This window comes from Danio rerio, chromosome 6 (genome assembly GCF_052040795.2).
Source record: "Danio rerio strain M-AB ecotype USA chromosome 6, GRCz13ab, whole genome shotgun sequence".
NCBI lineage: Eukaryota > Metazoa > Chordata > Actinopteri > Cypriniformes > Danionidae > Danio > Danio rerio.
In genome coordinates, this window is record NC_141026.1 from 53863957 (window position 1) to 53889040 (window position 25084).

The window sequence follows — 25084 nt, forward strand, 5'->3', positions numbered from 1 at the left end:
TTGGGACGACACTACATATAAATATACTATGCTGTTGAGTGTGTTAGTGCATAAGTACATAGTGCAAGAGTTCATAGTGTATAGTGTGCCATTTGGGATGCAGCTAGAGTGATGAAGCCAATTATGATATGGGAGGCCATGATGGACAAAGGCCAAAATTCGAAGGACACCCTAGGATTTTTAATGACCACAGGGAGTCAATACCTCAGTTACATTCAAAAGACGTTGCTAACCGAGCAGTATGAGTCCCCTTTACTATCGGGTGTTAGGACCCACACGGCCAGTAGCTTCAGTGGGCGACCATGTGAGAGTTGCTGAGCTGCCAGCAAGATACACAAAAGCAGGTGTGATTTACACACTTTTGACACACTTTGTCTCACTATTAAATGTACTCTTAACCACATTAGTCTGCTATCAGTGGATCAATGGAGCCTCCATTACTGGCTCTGAAATGATGTTGTGTATTGTCAAATACACTATGACGGGGTGCCCAAACTTGGTCTTGGAGGACTGGTGTCCTGCATATTTTAGTTCCAACCTCCATTAAACAAACCTGAAACAGCCAATTTAAGGATTATATATATATATATATATATATATATATATATATATTTGAAACTTCTAGGCAGCCGTCTTAGAGGACGTTAGAGCTAATCTATGCAGGACACCGGCCCTCCAGGGCTAAGTTTGGGCACCCTTGCACTATGACAATAGCTATAGGAGTTTTTAAGGGGACCTATTATGCAAGAATTACTTTTATAAAGGGTTGTGTGGTAACAGTGTGGGAATATAACCAGCTTCTAATGGGAAAAAAAATCTTTTTTTTTTATAATCCTACTTGATAAAACCAGTCTGCAGAAACACTTTGATTTACATTCTCTCTTTGTTCGTGTCATCAGAGAGGGAAAGCCCCGCCCATAATTGATGTTCTCTCCCTCACTAGCTTAGGACGTTAGTCTTGTTTTTGAATCTGCCACTATGCTGACATATAGGCATTTGTACGTGTCATCAGAGAGGGAAAGCCCTGCCCACTAGTGATGATCTCTCCCTTATAAGCATAGGACGTTAATCTTGTTTTTGAATCTGCCACTATGCTGACACATAGGGATCCACCCTCATAAAAAGAGCACAATCTCATTTTAATTTAAAGCATTTTAATTTAAAGTCACCAAAACGGCACAATTAGGATCAAAGCCTAAAAGGGGCAGTTTCAAAGAGTTTTAAAGCCCCACCCATTAGTGATGGTCTTTCCCTCATTAGCATAGGACGCTAATCTTGTTTTTGAATCTGCCACTATGCAGACACACAGGCATTTGTATGTGTCATCATAGGGGGAAAGCCCTAGCCATTAGTGATGATCTCTCCTTCATTAGCTTAGGATGTTAGTCTTGTTTTTGAATTTGCCACTATGCTGATGTAACACCGCCGGTCCGACGTCACCCAACCCGCTGCGAGCTGGTATCGAACCAGCGACCTTCTGCATTGGAGTCGGTTTCTCTAACAAGGAGGCTAAAAACCATGGCCTCTAGCATCTGTCGCTAGAGCACATTTAGAGGTCAGATGAGTGAGGTTTACCTGCACAGCACACACTAGCTGGCCTCCGTTACACTCACCCCCTAAACCTCACTCCCATCTGGGTCACAGCACCAATGTAACCCCGTCGATTCTACGCCAATCAACCCGCTCCAACCTGGTATCGAACCGGCGACCTTCTGTATGGGAGTTGGTTGCTCTAACAAGGAGGCTAAAGATCACGGCCTCTAGCATCTGTCGCTAGAGCACATTTAGAGGTCAGAGGAGTGAGGTTTACCTGAACAGCTCACACTAGCTGGCCTCCGTTACACTGACACATAGGGATCCACCCTCATGAAAAGAGCACAATCTCATTTTAATTTAAAGCGACAGTCACCAAAACGGTACATTTAGGATCAAAGCCTAAAAGGGGCAGTTTCAAAGAGTTTTAAAACATTATTTGTCGGCTATTTTGAGCTGAAACATCACATACACACTCTAGAGACATCAAAAACTTATTTTACATCTTGTAAAAAGAGGCATAATAGGTTCCCTTTAACCATTAAGAAGGCATGCAGCACCTTCTATGTCTATGTGTGTAAAAATACATTTTAAACTAAGTGTATTGTAATGCAGGTATGCATGCAATGTGGTTAAATGCAATGGAATAGGCCCATGAAAAACACTGAAAGTTTGCAGTCACAAGTTACTCTTTATATAGCTTTAATTAATAATACCCTCAAAATTATACGATAAAATAAACATGTCGGTCTCAGAACGTTGGTGAACGATCCAGAGAGCCACAATTGCAATCTGTATTCCACAGCGAATGGGAAAATAAATTAAATATGGTGGGATGAAATAGTTTGGCTAGGGATTATGGTTTGACAGAAGGGTCAAAAGTTGAGTTCTGCCTCAGATATGCTACATTAAAGCCGGTTCTACACGTAAAATGAGCTCCGCAGCTGGAGTGTGCATTGGGCAGCTGTTGGTGGATCAGGTGATGTGGGCAGGCTGAGCATCAGGCACAGAGAGGCTGGATCTCCTTCGCAGACAGTCAGTTTCATGCAGATGTTACAGAACCTGCTCCTTGTCCAGATGCATTGGCAACTTTTGGCTCTACTCTCCCTGTTTTGTCAGATGCTCCTATTGACGTTAGCTGTGAGGAAAAGAAGAGGTGAGACAGGTTTTTATTCGCTTGTCATTTGTGTTTCACGTCTGCTCACGAAAACTTGTTTATGCTGGTTCTCACTGCCTTTTAAAATATTTTTTTTAATCTTGTTTCTAGTCCAAATATCTAAAAATCAAGAAGCATTTACTAGACAAGCAAAAAATATTGCCTTGTTTTAAGAAATGCCAAAAGGGCATCACGGTGCTGCAGTGGGTCGCACAATCGCCTCGCAGCAAGAAGGTTGCTGGTTTGAGCCTCGACTGGGTCAGTTGTCATTTCTGTGTGGAGTTTGCATGTTCTCCCCGTGTTCGAATGGGTTTTCTCCAGGGCTCCGGATTCCCCCACAAGTCTAAAGAGATGCACTATTGGTGATTTGGGTTTGCTAAATTGTCTGTTGACAAAGCTGAAGGGCTGAGTAAAACATGTTCTAGATAAGTTGGTGGTTCCTTCCGCTCTGGCGACCCCTGATTAATAAAGGGACTAAGCCAAAAAGAAAATGAATGAATATGCCAAAATTGAGTGAGTTTTTCTTTAAAACAAGCAAAATTATCTACTTATGGGGTAAGCAAAATAATCTTGTTTTTTGGTTGGACATAACATAATATTGCTTTCACCATTGGCAGATTATTTTGGTTGTTTTATAGAAAACTTGCTCAAATTTGGCGTATTTTTTCTCAAAACTACTAGAAAAAAAGACAGAAAATCTAAGTAATAAAATAATTTTTTATCTGTTGCAGTACCTTGAAGAACTTTTGGTTTTTTAGTGGGCACCCATACCAAAACATTACATATTACGTACAAACATGTATCTCTGATTCTTAAATGTGATTAAATAACATTTGTTTCACTAGCTGGATATCAAATGTTCTGTAAATTAGGCTTTAAACTACATTGTGAGAAATTCAGGGTTCCGCATAATTCATATATGTTGTTCACTGGTTTTGACAAGTTTAAGTGGATTAAACATAAAACAATTAAGTTGTCCCCCCAAAAATCTCAAGAATTGTGTTGCTTAAAAAGCGTATTTTGAACAAGCAGCAAAATAATTTTTGGGGTGTACGTTAACTGTTAAACAGTAGTTTATTAACATTTTTTATGTAATAAATAATGCATTTTGTTTCACATGGGTTGCGGCTGGAAGGGCATGCGCTGTGTAAAAACGTGCTGGATAAGTTGGCGGTTCATTCCGCTGTGGCAACCTCAGATTACTAAAGGGACTAAGCCGAAAAGAAAATGAATGAATAATGCAGTTTGTCGAATATTGGGATTTTGTGCATTTAATGGCAGTTATTACATGTAATGTAAACGCACACTAGACAGACGTTCATAACAGTTATGTTTAAGCACAGGAGTCCATGAGTAGTTAAGAATGAGTTAATGATAATGTGCCCCTCCAAGTAAAGTCATGACATAAAGAAACATTAATATTTAACATTTAATTAAATTAACATTAACATTTAATTTAAAAACATTGAATAGATTGAGTTTGCGTTAGTTACTTTTAGCTAAAACTAAAGTGTTAATTAAACGTTAATTAGCAAACATGCACTAACAAGTAATTAAGGTAGCCATTATTTACACTTCATGAGTTCATGATTAGCGCATGCCTTAACTCATCATTAGTTCAACATTTAACTGACATATTAGTACATCATCATTTATTATTGTAAAATGAGATGGTTAAAGGTATAAATGTACTGAAAATTAATTAAAATGAGTCTTGCTAAAAGTAATTTTTATTGTAACCAACAAAATATTCACTTGCACCAACTCACTTTTCTCAATTCAATACCCTTTTCATTCTCAACCATCAGAAAGCACTTTTACTCATCTTGAGCATACTAGAAGAATCTGTCCTTCATTTCTTAACTTCTATTTCCTCCCATGTTTTCTCAATTTCGTTTGACTGACATCCATGCACGAAATAGAGAAGTATATATATTGATGAGAAAGCGGAGAATGCATCTCGGTTTGGCTCTCGGTGTCTTTTTAGACAGTGGTGTCCCTCTTTATTTGCCAATGAAGGATATGAAGATACGAACCATCTGCTATTCCTTCACATCTCCCCCCTGCAAACGCTCTCCAGTGGCTCAATATGTGACACAACACAGGCAGACTGATGTCTTCAAGCTCTGGCTTTGGCCGTATTTCGGATGTAAACATGCATGCAGTCTGTACATTAAGAACACATTTTGTACAAAGGAAAAGAGACACTAAGAGTGTAGACAGTTATTCAGCAGATGCTTTTAGACAACTGGTTTGCTATAACCTCTAAACCATGCAGCAGACCGGGGTTCAGCTCCTCATAGGCACAATATTTCTTAATTTATAGACATCGAAGCAGTTTACTGGCTTTAACCTTTGATTTGGTCACAAAGTTGCTGTTTCATGTTCCCTGTAGTTTTAGCTAAACTGTTAAACTAAAGAAAGTTTTAGCAGTAGGACAAAACAAATGTGGAATTTTAAATTTGAAAAAGTATATATGGTAAAATTGGTTTAAAAATGTTTATGCTCACCAAGGTTGCCTTTATTTGAATATAAATAGCGCAAGAATGAAACATAAATTAGTTATGCAAAAATATATACTAACTGGCTTTTTTTGCAGATTTCTAATCAGCCAATCACAAGGCAGCAATTTAAAGGTTTTATGCGAAGGTCTAAGCACAGGACTAGAATGGTGACAGGTGCAATGGTGTAATATCGACAAGACAAAACAAAACACAGGACTGCCAGAAATGGTGACAGGTGCAATAGTGCAAGCAAAGCAAAACCAATTATGACTACAAAAAACGATGACAGGTGCAAACAAAACAAAACAAAACAAAACACAGGACTACCAGAAATGGTGACAGGTGCAAATAAAACAAGACAAAACAAACTAATGACTACAAGAAATGGTCACAGGTGCAAACAAAACAAGACAAAACAAAACAAAACAAACTAATGACTACCAGACATGGTGACAGGTGCAAACAAAACAAGACAAAACAAAACAAACTAATGACTACCAGAAATGGTCACAGGTGCAAACAAAACAAGACAAAACAAAACACAGGACTACCAGAAATGGTGACAGGTGCAAATAAAACAAGACAAAACAAACTAATGACTACAAGAAGTAGTCACAGGTGCAAACAAAACAAGACAATACAAAACACAGGACTATCTGAGACAGGTGCAAACAAAACAAAACAAGACAAAACAAACAAAACAAAACACAGGACTATCAGAAATGGTGACAGGTGCAAACAAAAATACAAGACATAACAAGACAAAACACAGGACTACCAGAAAAAGGGACAGGTGCAAACAAAAAAAACAAGACATAACAAGAAAAAAACACAGGACTACCAGAAAAAGGGACAGGTGCAATGGTGCAAAAAAAAAAAATGACTACAAAAAAAAACAAAACAAAAAATGCAAAAAATGGTGACAGGTGCAAACAAAACAAAACAAGACAACAAAACACTAATGACTACATGAAATGGTGACAGGTGCAAACAAGACAAAACAAACAAACAAACAAACAAAAAACTACTGACTACAAGAAATGGTGACAGGTGCAAAAACAACAAAACAAACTAATGACACCAAGAAATGGTGATAGGTGCAAACAAAACAAAACAAACTAATGACTACAAGAAATAGTAAAAGGTGCAAACAAAGAAACAACACAAGACAAAACACAGGACGACCAGAAATAGGGACAGGTGCAATAGTGCAAACAAAACAAAACAAACAAAACTAATGACTACAAGAAATAGTGACAGGTGCAAACAAAACAAGACACGACCAGAAATGATGACGTGTGCAATAGTGTAATATCAGTATTTTCATGGCACATTTTATGCCTTTTACTAGTGATGTGAATCATCAACTGTACATTGAACTAATACAAAGGCATTTATATTGATTATAATTTTCAAGAAAAAGTGCAGACATGGCAAGTATTATTATTAGTCTATCTTTACAGAAACAGAAGACAGGTGCCAGAATGAAGCTGAGCCCTTTTCAAACACCCAAGAGATGACATATATGCTTATGGCATTTCAAATATCATGTCAAAGCCCCAAATGTCAGTGCAGATGGTATAATGTGACAGAGGATGTCACCTTTCATCTAAAGCCTCCAAATTATTGAATGCACTTCCTTTTACTATCTGGAATGCACTAACTTTGGATCTCTTAAAAAAAGACACATTTATTGAGGCATGTTATTAGCCGATGATGATTTTGTACTGTTTATTTTTATGTTTAGTTTTTTTACTGTATTGCTTTCGTTTTAAGAAAAGTGCATTACTACTAAAATGCATTATTATTATTGCTGCATACAAATCTAGCATGTTCTCTTGCAGTGTTTGCTGATGATGTTGTGTTGTTGCTGTTGTGTCAGAGAGCTGGCGTCAGGACTGCAGGAGCTGTGTGCTGTGCTCTAGAGAGAATGGCTGTCTGCGCTGCTCCGAGCGTCTCTTCCTCTTCCTGCGCAGAGATGGCATCCTTCACCATGGATCCTGTCTGCACTCTTGTCCTGCCGGACACTTCGGCCTCAGAGGAAAAGAGCTCAACCGCTGCATGAGTGAGAACATCCTTCTCATAACGTAAAGAATATCTGTAAATTAGTAGCTTTCCATATTTTGTGATTTATGTTTTTATTTTAGATTTATCTATGCTTTTGAACTGCATTATGGGAGCTTGATTTATTTTAAACTACTAAAATGTCAACAAAAGTCACTTTGTTAAACTGCAGAGTTGAATTTTCAACATCAAAAGTCAACAGAGCAGAGATTAACATCCCATAATGCAATTTACAACCTTAAATAAACAAAAAAACTTGTGAATCGCAAAATATGGAAACTAATTTACTAATAAGTAATAGACAGAATATTTTGTACACTTTACATATAATACTATAATAAAATATGCAGAAGTCATAAACCGCTTAAGTTGAAAAAATTATTAATTATTATTTATTAACAATTGTATGAATTAATATTAAATTTGTCATTAATATTAAAGCATGTATTTAAAATGATTTTTTGTTCACATTTAAAATCTTTCCTTAAAATTGTTTATATTATTATTTAATATTAAAACAGTGCAGGGTTTCACACAATCGATTTGTGTTGGCACAACAAGAAGGAATTTAGTTAATTTAATAGTTTTTTTTTTACAAATTTAAGAGTTAACTAGTTTGAACAAACAGCAAATGTCTTTTTTGAGTCAAATATTACAATATATCAACAATAATAATACCAATTAAAATATATGTACTGAATATTACATCATAAACATGGGGAAATTTAATGGAGATTAAATTGGGTAAATACAACAGGAATAATAATGCTCTTAAAAAATGTCCTTAACATAAAATCATGCATTATTTATTTATTTATTCATTTATTTTTTCATTTTTTTTCTTGTTTGTTTGTTGGTTAAAAATAAACATTTACTTTAATTAATTTAAAGTATTTGTTAAATTAAAGTTGTAAAATTAAAGTGATTAATTTTCTCATTATATGTCATGTTTTTTACATTTGTTTTTAAAATGTATTATTCATTTATTAATTTAATTTATTATTAATATTATTAGCTTTTTTGTCTTAGAACTATTAAGAAAGCCCTGTAGCAATAAAAATAAAAAATAAATAAAAAAATTAGTTGAAAGAATTTGAACATGGAGAAATATCTCATGTTTTAAAAATATATATTTATAATTTAGTTAATTATTATTATTATTAGCTTTTTTGTCCGAGAACTTGTGCTCTTAAGAAAGCCCTGTAGCAAAGAAAAAAAATTAGTTGAAAGATTTTAAACATGGAGAAATATCTCATGTTTCTAAAAATATATATTTATCATTTATTTAATTATTAATAATACCTTTACAGAACTTGACCTCTTTAGAAAGCCCTGTAGCGATACCACACATCTCATACATGCCTCTAATCCTCTCCCAGAATGCAAAGCTCCAGAGTGTGAGAGGTGCTTCAACAAAGACTTCTGCACCAAGTGTAAGATCGGCTTTCTGCTCTTCAAGGGCAAATGCTTCAAGAGCTGTCCAGAGGGCACGTTTGCTCAGTCCACAGACTGTGTGGGTAAGAGATTCACTCATGATCAGATGCCATTAAACTCACATTACCGTCCTGAAGGAGATCAGTCATGCTATGCAACAAGATAGGGGCTTAGAGACAATTTCTGCTTGCATTTAGCAGGGTATTTACATGCCATTAACTATCGTACACAGATTTAGGACTGAGTTCAAAGGATTGCTTACCAACAAAGGAGGATTCATTAAAAAATAAAATAAAAAAACAAGACATGTTGGCAAAAACATTGTTAAAACCGTAAGGTTTATTAGGAAGCAAACTCATTTCAACTACAGTATAATATACCAATTTCAGGTCAAGTGATTTTAGAATCCATTTGTTAAATTATTGTTCACAATAATACTCATACACATGAGTTTCTTCTGTTGAACACAAACAAAGATATTTTGAAGAATGTTGACTTCCAAAGTAGTTCTGTTTCCTTCTATGGAATTCAACGGCCAATGCTTTACAACATTCTTCAAAATATCTTATTTTGTATTTAACAGAAAGAACCTCATAAAAATGAAAACAAAAAATTATTCATATACATGAGTTTCTTCTGTTGAATGCAAAGGAAGATATTTTGAAGAATGTTGACTTCCACAGTAGCTGTGTTTCCTTCTATGGAATTCAACGGCCACTGCTTTACAATAGGGCTGCAACTAACAATTGTTTTTAATAATCGATTCATCTGTCGCTTGTTTTTTCGATTAATCAATGAATCGGATAAAAAAAAAAAGAAAGGCATTAATTTCCAACCGCTTATTCACAAAAGCTCATCCCTGAGCTGTAATAATTTTAATAATAATAATAAAATAAAAACTAAGTAGTTTTGTCCTGTTTCCAATCCAATTATCTGAAGATTTTTTAAATCAAGACACATACTAGACACATGAAATAGAAATTATTGGTGCAAAATTAGGTGATTGTTTGCTTAAAACAAGTTAAATTATTTGTGAGTAGGGTAAGAATAATAATGGTTATGAGATATAATCTCAAACAGAAGTTTTACCAGTTCACATAAACGTGTAAGGCAAGCGATCGTGATCTACAACGTGAGATGGTTGTCGCCATGTTTACTTGCGGCCACACGTTTGCATCATTCATAAAAGCGGAACACACAGGGTGTAAATTCACCAGTTCTTCCCAAATACGTGCAAGTAAGTGGCTGGTGAACTTAGAGAAGAGTGGATTCAACTTTATAGTTACTTTCACTATGTGTATCTGACATAAAACACATCAGCAAATTCTATTTGAATGGATTGTTAGATATCCTTGTGTGTTTTACAAACTGTAAATGTTTTGTTTTACTAGTACGTGTTTGTATTTATATGTCTAAAACATAAATTAAGTATTAGGCAGTTAAAACGCTGCATAATTGAGATAATGTGACACGTTTTCTCAATGGGGTTAAGTTGGTTTTGCTTTTGAAAAAAAAAAAAAAAACGAAAAAGAAGCACTTTTCCGACGGTCCCTTACTGAGAGCTCTGCTCAGCATGAGCTCTCTCTGGCTCAGTGCCAGACACCGTGCTAAAGCTCAGTTTGATTTTCTCAGTTGCCTCTCTAAGGCCGCACTCACACTATGTACAGTTGCCCCAAACCGGGCCAAAGCACGCTTGTCCCCCCTCCCGTCTCCCCCGACGGACCGTACTCACACTATAATCGGGCCTGGGCACGCTTACGTTATGGATGCTGCGCTGTTCAGTGAGCGCTCTCGCTCAGCACAGTGGAGATTTCTCTAGTTATATCGTTTGATATGCAGTGACATGCAGTCAAATATTTCGCCAAACAGTCCTTAGGGATGCGGTGACACGCAGTCAGATATTTCACCGAACAGATCCGCCACTTTTGGCGCTCATAAACAGTCATAAAGCCCTCGTGCTGCAGGAATGAGGAGGTTTGCTGAAGGTGCGCATCTGTCGTTCAGTGAGGGGTTTGCGTTCACTGAACAGTAAGAATGATTAATAAATCCATATGAAACAGTCCCTTAACGTCACGTCTCGCTTTCAGTTTCGGGCTTTGGCGCGTTTTGCCAAAGCCCAAGTGAACCGCACTCAGGCCCACCTCTTCCAACCGGGCCAGGGCCGGCCAAGTGAATCGTGCTTGAGCCCGATTCAACGCACTCACACTTCTCAAACGATCCAGGAAACTGGCCTGGGCACGGTATGGATGGCATAGTGTGAGTAGACCCTAAGGGTAAACGAGCTAACGCTAACTTGTCATGTTTGTCAAGCTGGATAACGAGTAAAACATCAGCACCAGGGACTTTATGGTCCTCACTTCAAAACGAAATGAAAGTAGGACCCTGCTGTTGAACTCCCTTCTTCCTCATCCATTTCTATGAGGCGCCGAACTCTGTATCAGTGCGCGGGAGAGACCGTGTTCACTCTGCTCCGCACTGAACTAAAGTGTTTTTTGTATTAATTATTATCAATTATCGATTATGAAATTCATTGCCAATGCTTTTAGTAATCAATTTTTATTGATTTAATCGATTCGTTGTCGCAGCCCTACTTTACAACATTCTTCAAATTATCTTCTTTTGTATTCAACAGAAAGAAATACTCATAAAAAATGTATTCACACCTGAGTTTCTTCTGTTGAAAACAAAGGAAGATATTTTGAAGAATGTTGAAAAACAGTAACCATTGACATTCACAGTAGTTGTTTTTCTCACTATGGAATTCAGCGACCACTGGTTTACAACCTTCTTCAAAATATCTACTTTTGTATTCAACAGAAAGAGAAAGTCATAAATGTTTGAAAACTGAAAACAGGGTATGTTGGTCTGCTTTGTTTGTCCTCCAGAAGGCTGTGTGTTCAGTGTTTTTGGTTTCTGGAGTGAATGGAGCTCATGTCAGCACAACGGCCTGAGCTGTGGAGTCAGATGGGGCCTTCAGAGCAGGACCCGAGAGCTGTCCAGAAACACACCTGAGGAGAAGGAAACCCTGTGTCCACCTCAAACCGAGAGCAGAAAGTGCCAGATGAAGAGACGGTGTCGCAAAGGTGAAGAATAAAGTACAGTTGCAGAATGTAATTCAGTAGTGGGAACAACATGAACAGAAAGCCAGATTATAAAACACATTTCTGCAATTGTTACTCAAAGCAGCTACATTTTACAAGAACACCCAAAATCTATATCATTTCTATTTCCACTTGAAGTCTGAATGAAATGAAAATCAGTGTTGCCAGATATAGCTGACTTTTTCCAGCCAAAAAGCTGTCCAAAACCCGCTCAAACGCACAAAAAAATGCCCACACTCTAAAAAGTATTGTTTAGACAAAATAAAAAAACAACAGTTTGCATTAATATATTGAAGTTACACAACATCAAACAATCTAACTTATTGGGCTTTATTTTGACGGTCCATGCGCAAAGTGCAAAACGCAGGGCGCAAATGCTTTCAGGGCGTGTCAGGACGCGTTTTTGCTAATTTAAGGATGGGAAATCAGCCTTGCGCCGTGGCGTATAGTCTAAAAGGGTTGAGTTTATTTTCTTAATGAGTTATAGGTGTGTTTTAAGAATAAACCAAAAACCAAGTCTCATCTCCCATTACCTTTAAGAGTCAGCTGCGTCGCGCCAAGAGCGCATTCGCTATTTACAGGACGCAAAGTAAGTCTAAGAGGAAAAAATAAGCATTTCACAAGCAAACAGTTAACAGTTTAAACAGAGTACTGTTAAACAGAGCATCTACTGCGTGAGAATGAGAGATAATGGATCACTTTCACTTTCGCTCTTGGATAGAGAAACCTTTACGCACAGACATCAATTAGTCTATAAATAATTAATTTTGTTTGTTAAGCGCAAGTATTCGTTTCAAAACTATTTCTAAATTCAGTTCTAATTTCCAGCAAGCGAAAAAATGAATAATAATAACAAAATGTGCTCAAAAGCCTGAGTTATATCCTAAAACACATGCTTTGCCCCATATGGTCTAAAACCTGACAGGTGGGCAAATCTAAGCTTGTTTTTAATAAAACAAATATCCATATGGATATAATAAATAATACTGCTAATAATAATAACATTATACAAAAGCAAATTGTTATGAATGAACTGAAAAAGCCTCCCGAGATGAAGAAGACATAAAAGCAGTGGTTTTTCATATTTATGTAGGCTAGAAAATAATATGTTTTGTAATATTTTAATCCTTTATATTTATATTCTATATCTATTCTTATTATATCCTATATATATCCTTAATATTTAATTTTTTTTATATGTAAAGATATTTGCCTATTGCTCTCTTGTGCGTATTAAGCAGTGTGTAAGCGAGGCGCAACTCTGCGCCGGAGTTTAGACCGGGTTAGTTTTGGTCTAATGAAAAATCTATTATAGTTTCTCAAAATAGCAACGCGCCAGCGATCGGCCCCAGAACGCCTTTCTTTTTAGACCAGAACGCCTATGGGCGCACAAATGAGCGCTAATGCATTTGCTATTTAAACAGCGTAGCGCAATGCCTCAAAACGACTCTTGCGCTAAGCTGAAACTACCAAAAGACTACTGCGCCATGCCTTGCGCCACACTGCGCCGGGTGTATGATAGGGCCCATTATGTTAGCCAAATATTTTCCTCTTCAATCAGAGGCATTTTTACATAGCAAAAACCTCAAATCTATAAGTTGAGTATTCAAAAAATGTTGTTTCAATTAGTGTTTTATTTTAAAATTGAAAACAAATCCAGTGTTATGTACTTAATTACATGCACATTTTTAAGTTTAGAACCCCAAAGAAATTAAGTAGCCAAAATTGTTAAATATTTTTTTTTGTTTTCAAATGTACTGTTCATGCTTGTAAGAAATACATTTAACAGCAACATTTTTCTTTTTCGTTAGTTTTTTATTTGTATTAAACCACATGTTTTCATTGTTTTACTGTCTCATATTTTCAGTGTAAAAAAATAACAAAAAACATTAGTGTGTGGACTTAAAAATACAAAACAACTCATTAGTGTGCATTATCAACCCAATATTTTTGGGTTGGCACAAGTAAATACTCTTTTAAAGCAACTGACAGATATATTTACCTTTAAAGTAGCTGCATTTTTAAATGGATGTAATTGTCAATATTTTCCTGTTTCGAAAACTTAATAAAATTATTCTGGCAACTTAAAAGTTTTAATCTAATCAGCATTTTAGGATTTTTAAGTTACAATAATGTATTGAACTAAGTAGTGGTAACAGACCTCTTAAGTTATTTTTTAGAGTGCAAAATATTAGATTAACCTTTTAATTTATTGAAATCAAATTATCCTGGTTACGTTAACTGTGATAATTTTTTAACTATACAGCAACCATCACCAGCAGATACAAAACCACAACATAACCGGATAACATTGAAACACTGCCCCCTTCTTACCCACACTGCACTTATTGTTGTGTAGATTACACTACCTATTAGACTATGTTTTACTTTCGAAATGGGGTATAGATTCATCCCATTTGGCATTTTAAATTCTTTTGAACACATTTAGGCTCTGCTTGTTGATCAGACAACACTTTTGTGTTTGTTTTTGCTGTCAGCTGCAGAAAACATGATTAATAAAGTCTCATGATAAACCGCTGTGAGTTAACTGCAGGCGCTGCGTGATGCACGTGCACGCGAAGGGGAGTCAGATTTTTGCGGGGTGTCTTTCCTTCACCTCCTTTTGCAGGTGGGCCCACTCAATTTGCGCGGTCACTACTAAACACTGGTCACTACTAAATGAATGGAGTAGGAGCACGCAGTTACGTTTTGTGTAATAAGCTGCATATAAAATTTACGTTTCAAAGCCACCCAAATTTTGTCAACCCACCAATGCCATTTTTTACCCACACAATCAAATTCAAAACCACCCAATCTAGCAAAATTGTCTCTTTCTTTTATTTATATACACAGTTGAAGTCAGAATTATCAGCCCCCTGAAGTATTAGCCCCCCTGTTTATGTTTCCCCCAATTTCTGTTCAATGGAGACAACACATTTCTACATAATAGTTTTAATAACTCATTTCTATTAACTGATTTATTTTATCTTTGCCATGATGACAGTAAATAATATGTGACTACATATTTTTCAAGACAAAAAACCTAAATTCTAATCTCTAAATTCCCTATTTTCAGCCAAAAGAAAGAAAATAAAATATACTTTCTTAACTTACTACCTTGTCCACAAAAAAAAAAAAAAAAAAAAATCAATTAAAGAAGGTACAAAAGAAAATGGCGTCAAGCTCCCTACTTACTATGTACAAATATTTACAATCTGCAAACAAATCCAAAAAGGGGCAAAACAGCAGAGTAGTCATTTAACAGGCATGGGTCAGATTTTCAATGTCAACAAAGCAAGAACTAAAGCACTACATACTTTCACAGATCTTTCTCAAACACTTAGACAAACTCCAATTCAACAAATCTAACAAACACTCAATTTCTTTCTATATTCCTAAACACACCACTACCAACCACAAGTGAGCTCAAACAGCTAAACAGGAAGTGACAGAGGAAGAATTTATAGGCAGCCAGGAGTCAGCTGACTAAGCAGGATGTGGCATTAATTGGACCAGGGGCAGGACCAAACAAAGGAGCAAGCAGCTGCTTTTTGCAGAGAGACACAGACCACTTCCAAAAAATAAAAAATAAAAAGAGCAGTATTAATGTCACATAACCAGCGATCGCTACCCAGAGATTGCTGGTTCTCACAACAACCCATGGACTACACTTCTGCCTTTTCCTGGACTACATATTCATACATGCACTTCTCCCAGACACCCATGCTCAAACATTACACAATTACGATTCTGGACTGCCTGCATATTCCCGTTTGTACCTGTATGACCACTGCTTGCCTGACGCTGAATAAACCTGCATATTGGATCTTACCTCCTGTTGTCTCTGTCACTCCTCCCCGTCGTTACAATTAATACATAAAGGGAAATAACACTGATATACAGCTTAAAGTGACATTTAAAGGCTTAACTAGGTTAATTAGGTTAACTAGGCAGGTTAGGGTAATTAGGCAAATTATTGTATAATGATGGTTTCTTCTGTAGATTATCAAAAAAATATATAGCTTAAAGGGGTTAATAATATTGACCTTAAAAGGTTTTTTTTTTTTTTATTAAAAACTGATTTTATTCTTACCGAAATAAAACAAAACAGACTTTCTCCGGAAGAAAAAATATTATCAGACATACTGTGAAAATTTCCTTGCTCTGTGCATCATTTTGGAAATATTTTAAAAAGAAAAAAAATCAAAGGGTGGCTAATAATGCTGATTGCAAAATGTATACAGTTGAAGTCAGAAATATTCAGCCTAAAATGTGATTTAAAGGGTTAATAAGGCAAATTCAGGTAATTAGGCAAGTGAAGGTAATTAGGCAAGGTGGTGGTACTGCCTTCTAGTTACTGCATCTGAATTTAAATGTACTACTTGACCGTTAGAAAAGTATGTTCTATATGAATGTGAGTCAGTGGCGCCCCCAGAAAATTTTCTTATCTTGGGGTCTTGGGGTGGCACACAAAAAAAATAATAAATTCAAAATAATGTTATATTTTTGTTTCTGGTATATGAAATTATGTGGATTAAATTAATTTTATTAATTACTCTTGAAAGATTGCAGTTTATTCCTTGAAATAATTCATCAAGTAAATGTGCAAAGCAAATAAAAATCAATATTTAGTTTAAAAACACTTTTCAGGTATATATATATATATATATATATATATATATATATATATATATATATACAGTTGAAGTCAGAATTATTTGCCCCCCTGAATTATTAGCCCCCCCCCCTCATTTTTTCAACACATTTCTAAACAATAGTTTTATTAACTCATTTCTAACAACTGATTTATTTTATCATGATGACAGTAAATAATATGTGACTAGATATTTTTCAAGAAACTTCTTTACACCTGAAAGTGACATTTAGAGGCTTAACTAGGTTATTTAGGTTAACTAGGCTGTTTAGGGTAATTAGGCAAGTTATTGTATAATGATGGTTTGTTCTGTAGACTATCGAAAAGAGAAATAGCTCAAGGGGGCTTATTATTTTGTCCTTAAAATGGTGTTTAAAATTTTTTAAAAAAATGCTTTTATTCTAGTTGAAAAAACAAATAAGACTTTCTACAGAAGAATAAATATTATCGGACATACTGTGAAAATTTCCTTGTTCTATTAAACATCATTTGGGAAATATTCAAAAAAGAAAAAAAATCAAAGGAGGCTAATAATTCTGACTTCAACTGTAAACGAAAATAACTTTTCAGTTATTATTCACATACTTTTATTGTACAGCATACAGTATATGGTATGTCTAAAATTAATGAAGATCAATGAATTAATTAATACAACAAACAGATAAACAAACTGAACAAAAGGCATTACTATATACACTCAAACTCACTTTACAGACCCTATAATAATATCATTTATCCATATTCCTTTTTGAGCCACAATTTAATTATTATAGCTACTTCTATTGATGTACATTGAGGTAAATATTTAATTGCCATTGTTGTCTATTGAAGGTGTGTGCATGCTGTCAGCGAATATCGGGGAGGGAGAGGGGCAGTGAATCAGTTATGTCAGTGGCACCAATCAATCCACAATAATTTAGTGGCTGCTATTTATTTATTTATTGCAACATTGTGAATTTACGCAAGTACATTTAAATTAATAATATCAACAGTAAAAATCATAATGGGGTGGCCAGAGTTTACACTTGGGGGTGCCCCTTATGTGAGCAGTATGAATTAAACTCTGAAGTACATCTGAAGTACATCTGACTACATCCGCCATTTTGTCATTATCACATGACCTACAGTTGCCAGTTGTGTCGCTTCACTCCCATTTATGAATTCTTTCCAGGTGCATCATGTGATAGCATAGCGTGCATCGGATGCGCACTTCAGAATCTCGCTGAAAGTAGTAGGCCATGCGGGTAGTTTTCCCATACACATTTTCGAATTCTACGAATTCTGACATACTAATCTGCTCGCGTACTGTTTTTAGCGGACTATATAGTATGGAAGTGTGCGATTTTGGACGCAGCCATTGTATAACAGTGGCTTGTTCTGCAGACAATCAAAACAAACATTGCTTAAGGGGGCTAATAATATTGAACATAACATGTTTTTATTATTAATCAAAACTCTTTTTACTCTAGCTGAAATAAAACAAATCAGACTTTCTCCATTAGGAAAAATATTATCGTAAACAATGTGAAAAATGTCTTGCTCTGTTAAACATCATTTCGAAAACATTTTAAACAGAAAAACAAAATCACATATGGGCGAATAATTTTGACTTCAACTGTATATTAGCAAATATTAGTCCTCTGAAATACAATAACAAGTATTTGTCCTCCACCTCAGATGTTCTCCATCAGCACCATTGTGGTTAATCTCTGAAGCTGACACCTCAAAGCCTTCCTCATGGTGTGACCAATGAGAACCCTCTGAATTAATTTAGTCCTAGGATGTCCTCAAGATTAACACAAGATCGTTCCCTTTCTTCTCGATTTTCCCTTCTTCAAATGTAACCCCCAAAAGCTAATGAAAGTCAGACGGTGCATCTCAGACCGGAAGATCTGCCAATGTTCTCTGTTATGACCCAAACTCACCTGCCCAAATCATAACACACAAAAACCTCTGATCTTAACATGGATTTATGTTGCTTTTGGGATTAAAGGGTGAAGCGATGGGCATAAACCAGATGATTCAGAGCTGTAAATATTGACTTTTAGTGCCGTGTATGCTCAAAAGCGGAGAAAATGAAAACGTTCGGAAGCTTTAATCACAGCAGGGAAAAAAGCATGGCAGAGATCTAATGAATGAGAAAACAAAAACAAGGGAAAACACATGAAGAAAGTGATGTTCTTGGTGTTTCCCAAAGCTCAGACCCCATTCTTTACGCCATAATGACTGTTTACTCCAGTTTAATAGAGACCCTTATTATGTTCGCTTTAAAAACACAAACATGGATCATGATTTGGATGACGTTAATAATGAATAAATGATGAATAAATACTCTTAAGTGCCCACTTTGTTTGCTCTGCTTTTGCCTATAATATTTTTTCATCTCTTTTCCGAGGAAGACAGTACATACCACCCTGAAGCTTCTCTGTTGTTGATTTTGATTCTTAAAGTCGAAGCAGACATGAACATTTGGAGAACTGTAAGGAACTCAATGCCACGATTCTCAGGTTATGAGCTGTGGGCATAAGTTTTTATTCAAAGATGATAAATAAATGCATCCTATAGCTTTCAGAATGTAGGATTCAAAGTACAACATTTTTTTGTTCATTAAAATATGCAAAAACCACTAGAACAGTGTTAAATATTTTGCTGACTTATGGACTTACCTTATCCCAAATGTTTCGGAGAAATGTTCAAATCCAGAGAAATAAGCTATTTAAGCTTGTCACGTAGACCGTGTCCTCCTTTATCTCCATTCTAATGACGTCACACACCCTGATATCCTCTAATGAGGCTTTATAGGAAACAGGTAAACACCAAATACACTTTAATATGTTGTATTTTTCAATAGTTAAAATATTATAAGTGATCAAACTCATTCCAAACTAGGTCCAAAGCACTCAAAAAGTAAGTAAAAAAGCCTTTATTGAAATGACTATTGCTTTAAAAACCAGTACTATTTTTGGCAAAACTTGCCTTCATTTGAGTGACCACAGCAATTTCAATTTTCAAGAGCTCACACTTAGCAGATTATTGATTATAAAGCTTGTTTGGCATGCTGTCTTGGGAGAGAGCCTTGAGCTCATAAGATCCTGGAGCCCGGGGCTCCCTTCCACTTGCAAGGCAATAGGGGAGTTTGAGCTCAGGTAGATCTTGAGAACTCCCCTGCTGTAGTAGCTAATGAACAGATATTGATTGCTCTTAGGAGATAGCTATTTACTAGGAGCATGTCTATGGTGCCGATTTGGATTAGTCAATCAACTTAAGGCCCCGTTTACACTAATGCATTTTCGTTTTAAAACGCATAAGTTTTGCTACGGTTACGCCATCCGTCCACACTACGCCGGAGTTTTCGAGCGCCGAAAACGGAGTGTTTTGGAAACGCTGGAGAGGCCGTTTTCCTTCCAAAACGCTGCTGCTCTGTCTCAGTGTGGATGAGCAAAAAACGGAGACATCTGAAAACGGAGGCGGGGCTGCCGTCATTCGCCTATCTGATTGGGGCTTTTCCTCAATATTAAGTAGCCTACACACACAGTTCAGTCCTGCATCCTCCCCTTGTAAGTTTAGACTTCGCAAGTTTGATCAAGGCTGCAGTCTCCCCCTCCTCAGTTTGACATGGATAACAGACTACCGAGGACATGGGTAAATCTTCAATGGGAACAGTGTACTTTATAACTTCATTCACATCACCCTGGCTACGTTGTTTCACTTTCTCAACAATAAAATGAAAACATGATTTAAGGAACTGCCTTTTTTCATTTTAATATTAGCAATTTAACAGACAGCAGAAATGTTGAGGCGTTGTGCTGCATATATGAGCGTCATCTTCACTGTGTGGATATTTATAACAAAACGGAACCTATAACAACTGCCTCCTTTCAATTTCAGTGAAAATACGAAACATCCCCTCTCTTCTGCTGAATATCAGTTTTGATAATCGATAATGGCCATTATAAAAGTATAACACAATAGGTTTATACATTATAGAGATAAAGGCGATCAGTCAATATACAGAATGTAGGCTACGTGGTTACATTAATCATTAACTTATCTTTGCGCTCAGCCAAAACATGTTACCTGAGAACAAGTAATAGATTCCAATGACCAAAGTCAGGGAATCTGTCGTTAGATAAAGACAACAAGATAAATAATATGTCGAGTTTAATAAATATAGTGAGATTAGATCCAGCGGGAGATGCTTGATGAGCAGTCCGACCAGCACAGCTCTCATCTGGGTAGATGGGCTGCAGCGCTTGCCCGAAAGTGTGTGTGTGGTCACGTGATGTGCGTTTTCAGCATTTTGGTGTGGACGGAGAGCTGTTCAGAAACGCTGGGTAAAACGCAAGTGTGGACGCGGATCGTTTTCATTCTAAAACGCACTAGTGTAAGCGGGGCCTAAGTTTCATGTTTTTGGACGGTGGGAGGAGGAACCTAGAGGAAACCCACGTGAGCACAGGGAGAACTTGTAAACTCCACACAGAAACGTCGGCTGGGTTGGTAAGGACTAGAACCAGTGACGTTCTTGCTGTGAGGCAACAGTGCTAACCACTGGGCCACCGTGCCATCCATCTAGGAAAGGAGGAGGAGTATGGGTGGAAGGGGAGATTCTTCAAAACAAAGATGCTGTTAAATGGAACTTAGGGTATTTATAGTGACCCAGTAATCGTCTGATTGGGGAATCATAAGTTGAATAATGCGGGGCCGGCTGCAAGCAATCATAAGCACATGATCCTCTCAAAATTAGTTTATAAATAAACTTCACTAATGCAACCAATCAATACAACAAATCACAAACAGTAGTCCTGTCAATAAAAGCTTTTTATAATTTTGACGTACTTTTCGAGCACCTTGGACTTGCGATTTCTTGTGTATCTTTATGGATTCCTTATCCGTAGCTGACTAAGCCGTGTTTTTACTTCACTTTTATAATTATGCACATTGTTTGTTTACGTAATTATAAGGCAATGTGATTACTCTCTTTTTTAAGTAAAGTCAACTAATCGCTTTTTTTTTTTCAAAAGTGAGAAGCACTTTATTGTTTGATTCTGGATCAGTTATTAATGCTTTACATCAGTAATAAAGAACATAAATCTTTTCACTGCCTACATAACTTGCTGTCTTATATGTTGTTGTTCTTCTGACAGATAAAAGAAAAAATGAAAAGAGACAGGAGAGAAGAAATGCACAGAAAAAGCTGAAGCTCTACGGGAACAGAACCATAACAAATCCTCCTCAGGGGAATGTCAATTTCCGCAGTTTTGTTCCTCAATAATAAACATTTTTAAAACATATTTTTGTATTGCTATTTGAATTGTAATATTGCTATTTTACTAATCTGACATGTGGCAAGCGACATCTTTTTTTAATGCAAGTGTAAAAAATATTGTATTAGGTTTATTTACATGAATATGGAACAACGTAACCTGTATTTGTGTTTTTTTTACACTGTTAACAATTCCCTGTAGAATCTACAGTAACTTACCGGCAGCAGTTCCCCAGTAATTTACTGTAAATCAATTACAGCAAAATACTGTATTTACATTTACAGCATCACTTATCTTGCCGTACATGTATTTACAGTATTTTATATATTTACTGTAAAATACACAGTAATATTCACAATGCAAATTTGAAATACAGTAACAAACTGTCTTACAGTAAAATTCAGATCATATTAAATTTCAGTTTACCTGTAACTTACTGTAAATCTATTACAGAAAAAAATACAGTATTCACATTTACAGCACCATATATCTTGCCGTATATCTAATTACAGTATTTTATATATTTACTGTAAAATATACAGTAATTTTCACAATATAACTTTAAAGTACAGTAACACACTGCATAACTGTCCTTCAGTAAAATTCAATTCATATTACATTTCAGTTCACCAGTAACTTACTGTAAATCAATTACAGCAATAAATACTGTATTCACATTTACAGCACCATTTATTTTGATGTATATGTATTTACAGTATTTTATGTATTTACTTTTCACAATGCAACTTTAAAATACAGTAACATACTGCATAACTGTCCTGCAGTAAAATGCAGTTCATAATAAAGTCAACTGTTGACAATTTCCTGTAGAATCTACAGTAACCTTCTGGCCGCAGTTCACCAGTAACATGCTGTAAAACAATTACAGCAAAATACTGTATTTACATTTACAGCATCAATCATCTTGCTGTATATACATTTACAGTATTATATGTCTTCACAGTAAAATATACAGTAATTTTAACAAAGCAACTTTAAAATACAGTAACAGGCTGTATAAGTGTTCTACAGTAAAATCCACGACATATTACATTTCAGTTCACCAGTAACTTACTGTACATCAATTACAGCAAAAAAAAAAAAAAAAATACTGTATTAACATTTACAGCATTATTTATTTTGCTGTATATTGATATATATTTACTGTAAAATAGAGTTATTTTCACTATAAAACTTTAAAATAAAGTAACACACTGCATAACTGTCCTTCAGAAAAATTCAATTCATATTACATTTTACTTCCCCAGCAACTTACTATATAGTAGGTCGCACACCAGAAGCGCAGCGACACGCCGCGCACATGACTGTTTAAGGTTTCACACACCAGACGTGCACATTCACACGATATTTAACATGGAACTAACTAGATGGCGCTCTGTTGCGCGGCTGAAATATGAACAGCGTCCTGAGTCATGGCTGGGCGCCGCCGACAGCCGCCAACTTGTGGCACCAGTGTGCGTACCCTGATAGAAACCTATGTTTAAAATTCTAAAATGCATGGCGCTGCGTGGCACCAAGTGGCGCGTCGCCGAGCGGCGCTTCTGGTGTGAGACCTGCTTAAGTCTATTACAGAAAAACTACTGTATTCACATTTACAGCACCATTTATCTTGCCGTATATGTATTTACAGTATTTTATATATTTACTGTAAAATACACACTCATTTTCACAATGCAACTTTAAAATACAGTAACACACTGCATAACTGTCCTACAGTAAAATTCAATTCATATTACATTTCAGTTCACCAGTAACTTACTGTAAATCAATTACAGCAAAAAACAAACATACTGTATTTACATTTACAGCACCATATATCTTGCTGCATATTACTATATATTTGTTGTAAAATATACAGTAATTTTCACAATGCAACTATAAAATACAGTAACATACTGCATAACTATCCTACAGTAAAATACAGTTCATAATACAGTTAAATACTGTGTAATTTACAAAAGATGTTAACAATGTATTGCATTGACAAATTGGGAGCGTTTTACCCAACACTACAGCATTTCTTTCACCCTCCTCGGCACAGTGTGGTTTAACAAACACAAGGACCATGTTGGATTTTGTCACTGTACATTTCCACCTGATGAATAACAGACGGGCAGCTTCATGTGGTTTGGTTTGTATCTCTGCTGCTTTTTTGTACTCTACATGCCTCAAGCTCTTCTGTGCTTTCCAACAACATGCTATCCTTGTTTTTGCACTTCTTTAATTGTATTGAAGCAAAAACAAGACACAGAACAATGTAATATCCATCATCCTGCACACCATTTATTCATCTTTAGTGAATCTGAGCCATGTGATTGACTGTTGCGATATCATGTGACCAATTGAGTGGCCTAAATGAGATTAATAAATATTTTTATATATGAGTTAACATGCCAATAGTCAGCATACTTTGTCTAAAGCTGAAATTAAAGAGAGCTGCATTATTTTCTTAGAGCCTCAACTGTACAGTTAAACCAGACTGTTGTTTTGTTTGTTTTTTTCTCAGTAACTGATTATCGTCCCCTTGTGAAAACTGAAATGTTCCACTTTTGATTTGAGATGGATGGGAATGAGCTGATTTGAATGTGATTTATTTGTGCTCTCCTCCACAGGACTCTCTCGGGCGGCTGAATTGTATTTACTGGAAATATCACAGTTTTGCTGTCTAGAGCAATCAGCCTCGAAGGAATATTGGCTTTTTTGTTAAGATGAGAAGTTATGAAAATGCACTTACTCTAAGAAATGCTGGGTTATTTAAGTCAAGTTGATTTATAAACTAATTTCAAGAGGATCAAGTGCTTATGATTGCTGCAACTGGTCCTGCATTATTCAACTTATGATTCACCAAACGATTCCTAAGCCACTATAGACCTTTTTCATGGCTGCTGCATGGAGGGCCCCATAGCGACCAGCTCTTCCGCTAGAATGCTAAAAACTTCAGTTTACAGCGTGTACAACTGGTAATTTGCGCTCCGAAAATGGGTTTCAATAACGTTTTTAATGGATAACAGAGTGTTTTTGTGACAAACAACTGAGAAATGTGTCTGTTAAAGCCGTTATAATCTGTCACATGTGGTTCAAGCGCATCAGAAATACGAGAAAAACGTTCTCCTAGTTCACGTGTCTGCCGTCAGAAATACAGTGTGTGTGTGTGCGTTCCCGGCCTGTCAGCTGTTAGCTCAGCGACTCTTTAACACACACACACACACACACACACACACACACACACACACACACACAGAAAGAGAGAGAGAGAGAGAGAGCAAACCAGGTTACTGGCATGAAACTTAACAGGTATGAAAGTCGTGCAATTTACAAAAATGACCAATAAAAGTCTGTTATTGATCCTCTGC

At 36.1% G+C, this 25084-nt stretch overlaps 1 protein-coding gene across 3 annotated transcripts; it reads left to right on the plus strand.

Annotated features, from left to right (window-relative positions):
* The first annotated feature begins 2479 nt into the window (after positions 1-2479).
* Positions 2480-25084, plus strand: rspo4 (R-spondin 4). Of its 3 annotated transcripts, none has more exons than XM_087255990.1 (6): positions 2480-2689; positions 7076-7258; positions 8637-8774; positions 11577-11774; positions 21591-22934; positions 23265-24117. In XM_087255990.1, the coding sequence occupies exons 1-5, from the start codon at positions 2578-2580 to the stop codon at positions 21716-21718; spliced, it is 759 nt and encodes a 252-aa protein (XP_087112116.1). In that variant the 5' UTR covers positions 2480-2577; the 3' UTR covers positions 21719-22934; positions 23265-24117.

Coding starts and splice junctions, on each gene's coding strand:
- rspo4 (XM_087255990.1), top strand. CDS start 2,578: ATGCAGATGTTACAGAACCTGCTCCTTGTCCAGATGCATTGGCAACTT. Junction 2,690..7,075: donor AGCTGTGAGGAAAAGAAGAG/GTGAGACAGGTT, acceptor CTGTTGTGTCAG/AGAGCTGGCGTCAGGACTGC. Junction 11,775..21,590: donor GAAGAGACGGTGTCGCAAAG/GTGAAGAATAAA, acceptor TTCTTCTGACAG/ATAAAAGAAAAAATGAAAAG.